The 5,905-nt window shown below is 68.5% G+C and overlaps 2 protein-coding genes across 2 annotated transcripts; one reads left to right on the top strand and one right to left on the bottom strand.

Moving 5' to 3' along the window:
• Nucleotides 1–318: 318 nt before the first annotated feature.
• Nucleotides 319–2,489, top strand: MNEG_4095 (hypothetical protein; the record flags this gene model as incomplete). The annotated part of the gene is made up of 3 exons (XM_014047432.1): nt 319–414; nt 833–1,318; nt 1,662–2,489. The coding sequence occupies 3 exons, from the start codon at nt 319–321 to the stop codon at nt 2,487–2,489; spliced, it is 1,410 nt and encodes a 469-aa protein (XP_013902886.1).
• Nucleotides 2,490–3,820: 1,331 nt separating this feature from the next.
• On the bottom strand, nt 3,821–5,409 carry MNEG_4094 (hypothetical protein; the record flags this gene model as incomplete). Its single annotated transcript, XM_014047431.1, has 4 exons — nt 3,821–3,970; nt 4,293–4,502; nt 4,740–4,881; nt 5,231–5,409. The coding sequence occupies 4 exons, from the start codon at nt 5,407–5,409 to the stop codon at nt 3,821–3,823; spliced, it is 681 nt and encodes a 226-aa protein (XP_013902885.1).
• Nucleotides 5,410–5,905: the final 496 nt, after the last annotated feature.

The following is a 5,905-nucleotide window of genomic DNA, read 5'->3' as shown; positions in this document are numbered from 1 at the left end:
GCCGCGCGCCGCGTGCTCCGCGCGTGGGCGCGCCGCGCGCCGCTGCTGCTGGCTCGCCGCGCCGAGGCGACCGCCGCACGGCTCGCGGAGCTCGGCCCCGAATTTGCCTCTGCCGCGCCAGGCGGCCTGCGGGGCGCCGCGGAGGCCTCCGCCGTCGACCCCGCCACGGTCCTCCGCTGGGCGGCGCGCGACCCGCGGATCCTTCTCACACGCCGCGGCGCGGCGGCGGCGACCGTCGTGGACGAGCTGACTCAGAGCCTGAAGCGCCACCCGTACGTGACCTATGCTCTCGCGGCGGCGCACCCGTCATACCTGGTGATGCTGCAGGGGGCGCTGCGGGGGTGGGCGGACGACGTGGCGCACCTGCTGCAGGTGCCGCGGCCGCTGGCGGTGCTGCTGGCGGGCGACCCCGAGGTGGGTGTGTTTTTCCCTTTCTTATGAGGGACGGGGATTGACATCACGTGGGCAGGGGGGAAAGGCCAATTGCCTGCGCAGGAAAGGAGAAGAGGGGGCCGAGGGGCAGCTCGTGTGGGAGGACGCGGGGGTGTGGAGGGGCCGTGCTGCGCCGACCTCTGCTGAGTCAGGCATCAAATCGGCGGCTGCAGGGAGGGTTCGTCCCCGGGGACAAGCCCACCCGCCATCCATCGCCATAGGAATGCGAAGTTGAGCGGCCGGCATGTCCAAACCGCACAGCCGCGGCAGCTTCACGGTCCCTGCTCTCAGACGCGCTGTCGCATGCGTCCTCTACGTGCACCCTCCCCTCTCAAGCCCCCAGGCCTGGACCCGGGCCGGGGGCTCAAAAACGACCCGATCTCCCCGTGCACGCCCACAGGTCTTCCTCACGAGGCGGCCTGAGGAGATCCTGACGGCCATCCACGGCCTCTGCGACGCCCTGCGCGCCCCCTTCACCGCCGCGCGCGACCTCGCGCTCGCGGAGCCCCGCCTGCTGCTGGCGACGCCCGCGCAGGTCTCGGAGCAGCTGGCAGCCCTGCGCGCGCTGCTGCCGGACGCCCCGCGCGCCGCGTCGGCGGTGGCGGCAGCCAACCCCGGCCTCCTCCTGCCGCCCCACCCGGCCGGCGGCGGCGGCGGCGGGGCTGAGTTGCGGGCGGTCTTGACGTCGCTCGCGGCCGAGCTAGGCGTGGGCGTATCGGCGGTGGCGGCGGCCGCAGCCTCGAACCCCCTGGTTCTGTCGTCGCCGCCGCCGCCGGGGTCGGCTGCGGCGGCGCTGGCGGCGCTGAGGGGTGGCGGGCTGGGGTCTCAGGGGCGGGTGCTGGATGTGCTGCTGGCGCAGCCGGCGCTGCTCTACGCCAATCCTCAGGTGGGCATCGAATGGAGGGAAGTTTTCCGGGTGTGCTTTGTCCCCCCAGCCGCTGCAAAGCCTTTGGGGATGGACTCCATGCCGGCGCATTCAGCGATTTCTTGGCCTGTCACCTGAAACCGGTTCACAACTGCCCCACAGGACGACCCGCTACCCTGTCCTGCCTGTTGTCCACCATGGCCGCTGCCCGCTGCACAGACAAATAGTTGCCTGCACCGATTGTTTGGACACGCACACGCACACACGCCACGCACACACATGCCATGCACACACACGCCACGCACGTATGCATACATACATACACACACACGATGCCCCCCACCTCACCACCTCGTAATCACAGGAGCTGGCCGCCTCGGACGCGGCCATCTCGGAGGCCCTCTCCTCCCACCCCCCCTGGCGCGCCGCGCTCTCCGCCTCCCTCGACCCCGCCGCCGCGGGCCTGCTGCTGCTGCAGCGGCGCCCGCGGCTGCCGCTGCTGGTGTACCTCATGGAAAGAGGCCTGCAGGGGCGCATAGAGTTGAGGGATGCAATCGGGATGGGGCAGACCGCGCGGTACCGGGAGTTCGGGTCCGACTGGCTCGAGTGGCTTGAGCGGTTCAAGGCGCGCGAGCGGCGGCGAGAGGAGCGCGCGGCCGCGGCGGGCTACGGCGGCCCGCCGCGGGGCGAGGGCGGCGGGGGGGTTGATTGGAGCGGCGTGGGCGGCGGCGGCGCCTGGGCGCGAGAGGACGAGAGGGACGAGGGCAATCAAGGCGTGGATTGGGGACAGGTGGACGGGGATGAGGACGAGGCTGGGGGGGAGGAAGAGGAGGAGAGCGGCGATCAAGTGGATTCCGGCGGCGAGGGCAGCGGCGGCGTCGACAGGCGGCGCTCGTTGTCTGTCGTCGGCGGCATCGTGGTCAACTGGCCGGGGGGCCCCTCTAAGCTCGACCTGCACGTGCTGCGCGCGCAGCGCGCTGCGGCGCGGCTGTACGCGGCGGGGACCGCGGGGCTGCTCGATGGGTACTGGAGGCGGCAGCTGTGGTTCAGGGAGGAGGGCGGGCCGGGTTCGGCGGCTGTCGGTGGCGGCACCGGCGACGGCAGCGGCGACAGCAGCAGCAGTAACGGCAGCAACGGCAGCGGCGGCGGCGGAAGGGGCAGCGGCAGCAGAGGCCGAGAGCGTGCCGGCTGAAGGCAGGTTGTGGGATTCATGGCGTTTGCAGGCGGGTGGAATGTGCTGTCCGCTCACCTTCTGCTCGAATGCACTCATTTCGGGGCCAAGCACATCTGTACTCTTCAGAAGTTGCGCGCCATCGACAAGCTGAGACACGCTTGCGTTACAGCTGCTAGCATGCCATGATGTGGGACAACTCGCGTGGGTTTGGCGCGCGTGTGCGTGTGTGAGTGTGTGCGCATCCGATCATTCCATCATCATCATCATCGCCAACGCCATTTTGCAGCAACAACATGACTTATCTTCTTCTGCATGTGTTGGGGGGGGGGGCTTGTCCCCACACCCAAAAGCCCTGGCAGCTGCGACGCGCAACGCGCCTGTGTCCGCGACTGCGGCACAGCGCGCAGAATTTTTCGCGATCATGCGTCTCTGCAGCGCACCGCCTAGTACAGTGCTGGCATGCCGCGAATCCGTCGGCGCAAGCACTCAAGAGCGCGCAGGAAACAGTCTACGCACTACACGACGATGGGCGGCCTGACACAACTGCAAACTCATCACACAAAGCATAACGATCGCAAGCCAAAGCAGATGCAGCCGGGGCTATCCCGGCAGGCGTGCCCAGTCGGCCCCCGAAGGGTGCCGCGGGCACGCTGTGCACCGCACGCAGTGACTGCAGCAAGCAGAGTGGCGACGCATGCGCATGCGAACGCCACCGGGGGTCACCACAAGCGTCCAGACCTCAGTGCAGCAGGGGCCTTGGGGTGTGGATTGGTACAACAAAGGGGGAGGGGTACAACAGCACGTGGCCGCAGCAGCGCCAGCAGGGGCGCGCGGCCCGGCGGGGCAGCATAAAGGTTGAAAGAAGACGCGACAGAGCAGGCACGAAAGGACGAAACGCACCCGGCGTTGCCCGGATGTGATGGTGGTGAAGCGTAATGTACACAGGGGCTGGCCTTGGTGCATGGCGGGGTCAAAGGGCGCGGGCCGCGCGGCCGCACGCCCGCCATGCAACACCAAGCGGCGCAGCCGCCGAGCCGCTGTCGCGGCAAGCGGTGGACGCGCTGCGCACGCCTGCACAGGCCCCTAGCCGGGCTCCGCGCCGTCGAGCCCCGCACACGCGCCGGCGCCTCGGAGCGCGGCGCGGCGGGCTCCGATTTGCCCTTGATCGGTTTGCATGGCCTTGCGGCCGGAAAGGTTCCCTCACACGCCGCTACAGGAAAGGGTTTGGTTGGCCACCACAGATCTCCTGATTCTCCGTTTGCTGGGCCCCGCCAAGCTCTGGCAGCCGCCAGGAGGGCGCCTTGTGACCCGCCTTCAGAGGCGCCCGACAGGCGTCCCCAACCCGGGGCTCAGCTGCCCGTGCGGCGCAGGCGCGCGACGCGCTCCTGGCGGCGCTCCTCCTGCGCCGCGCGCACCCTGAGCAGGCGCTGCAGCTGGGCCTCGCTCCAGGCCGCCTTGCCGCCGGCGCCCATGCCGGCCATGCCGGCGAGGTACGACTCCTGGGGGGCGGGGGCACCAAAAAATTCAGAGGTTTCGGCGTGCTGAGACGAAGCCATACGGGCTCAAACAGGCCCCAAGGACAGAGTGGGAGCCGGGTCGCGTCGCGGCACGTCGTAGAGGCCGCGCATGACGAGGAGGTTGCAGGTGCGCCAACCCTATTCTCGCTGACAGCACGCACATGCACTAGCACGTGCGCAAGCACACACACACACACACACACACACACACACACAAGCACACACACACACACACACTCTCTCTATCTTTGAATTGCACCTCATCGGTTTCAACCCATCCACACAACAGCCAACCAACTCTCACCCAGAAGAGCCACATGGCCACCGTAAGCCTGCACAGCGCCCGCTCATCCAGCGTCTCAATCTGCAGCTGCAGCTGGTCCGCGCCGCCCCCAGATATGACGAGCGCCGCCAGCATCGTGGACGCCACCACAAACTCGATGGCAGCACGCGTGACCGCGCTCTCGCGGCGCCACCGCGCCTCCTGCCAGCGCCACCAGGACGCACCGTCGCCCTGGCGGTTGGCGTCGGTTGCGGGGGTGAGTGTGACTCACCACTTATGCGATGGCGACAGCATGGATGGATCGTGGCGGGCAGGGGGCGTTTACGAGGGAGCAGGGGCCGAGGACGAGGGGTGCACGCAAAAGTGTAGGTCTCTGCAATGAAACAGGCGTTAGACAGGATACAAGGCTGCGCCAGGGATTTGTGGAAGCTGCTGTGCGCATCTCCGCACTTCTGACCGGGAGCCCACCATCCTGCCGGCGGCCGCTGGGCCGTGGCCGCCCTGAGCGCTGTTGGCGCGGCTCTCAAACAGGTGGGCCCTGACGGAGGCTGCCAGCGTCATGACCGCCCCCTTGACGCTGAAGTAGCCCAGGGCCAGCAGCCACACAAACCTGGGGTGGTGGGTGGGTGGGTGTGTACGCGTGCGTGCGTGTGTGCTTGAGTGTGTGTGTGTGTGCACGTGTGCGTGTATGCTTGAGTGTGTGTGTGTGTGTGTGTGTGTGTGTGTGTGTGTGTGCACACACGCAACGGATTGCGTGCAACGTCTGCTCAAGGGCTTGGACACACACGTCGAAGCACGAATTTGCTCAAACGCAAGCCTTGACAGGAGGCTGCGACTCGCAGGTTCCGCTGCACCCCCAGTCTTATGTGCTGGTGGCTACACCCTCCCCAAAACGCAACCACTCTGAACAGGCCCTCCGCCCCGCGCGCGGCGCAGCGACCTCGAGCCGCCCCTCTCACGTGTTATTGGACTCGCAGGCGCCGTTCGACGTGAGGGTGCGCAGGTCTTCCCCGTATCCCTCACTGCCCCCCAGCGCGAGGAAGCCGGCCACACCGAGGACGCCCCAGAGGGACGCCGCGACGCAGCGCGCGCGCAGGGTCTGCGCGGGCGCGGCCGTGCAGAACGGGCAGGAACACATGAGCACGTGCATGCGCGCGGCGTGCTGTGAGCGTTTAGGGCGCTGCGGCAGGGCAGGCGAGGGCGCATGCGCGGTCGGGCGACCCCGGAAAACAGGCTTGGCGGTCGCGACGCCAACCAACGCCACCGCCAGTGCTGGGCGGTCGGGCCGCGTCGTCGGTATGCATGTCACGCAGGCGGGACCGCGCTGCGGTGGGTTCAAGGGTTCAGGGGCGGGGCCGTGCCTGCTTGGCTTGGTGCGCGCGGTCTTGGAGGAATGTGTCTATTGAGATCCCCAGCAGCGGCAGCAGCTGCGGGTCGATGCCGTCCGGGAGCGGGTCCTCCTCCTCGGCAGACTCGAGGGCAACAGCGCGCGCGCGCGACGGCTGCGCGGACGGGGGCGGGAGGTTGGACTGCGGGCGGCCGTCGGGGCCGTCGTCATCCTGATGGGTGGGGGGGGGGGGCGGGTTGTATTTTTGGGGGGCATGGATATGTTGTTGGCTGCTGGTTTCGGCTTC

This window comes from Monoraphidium neglectum (assembly GCF_000611645.1).
Source record: "Monoraphidium neglectum strain SAG 48.87 unplaced genomic scaffold scaffold00550, whole genome shotgun sequence".
Classification (NCBI taxonomy): domain Eukaryota; kingdom Viridiplantae; phylum Chlorophyta; class Chlorophyceae; order Sphaeropleales; family Selenastraceae; genus Monoraphidium; species Monoraphidium neglectum.
The sequence above is the reverse complement of the archived record's forward strand: the minus strand, read 5'-3'. Positions and strand labels throughout refer to the sequence as shown.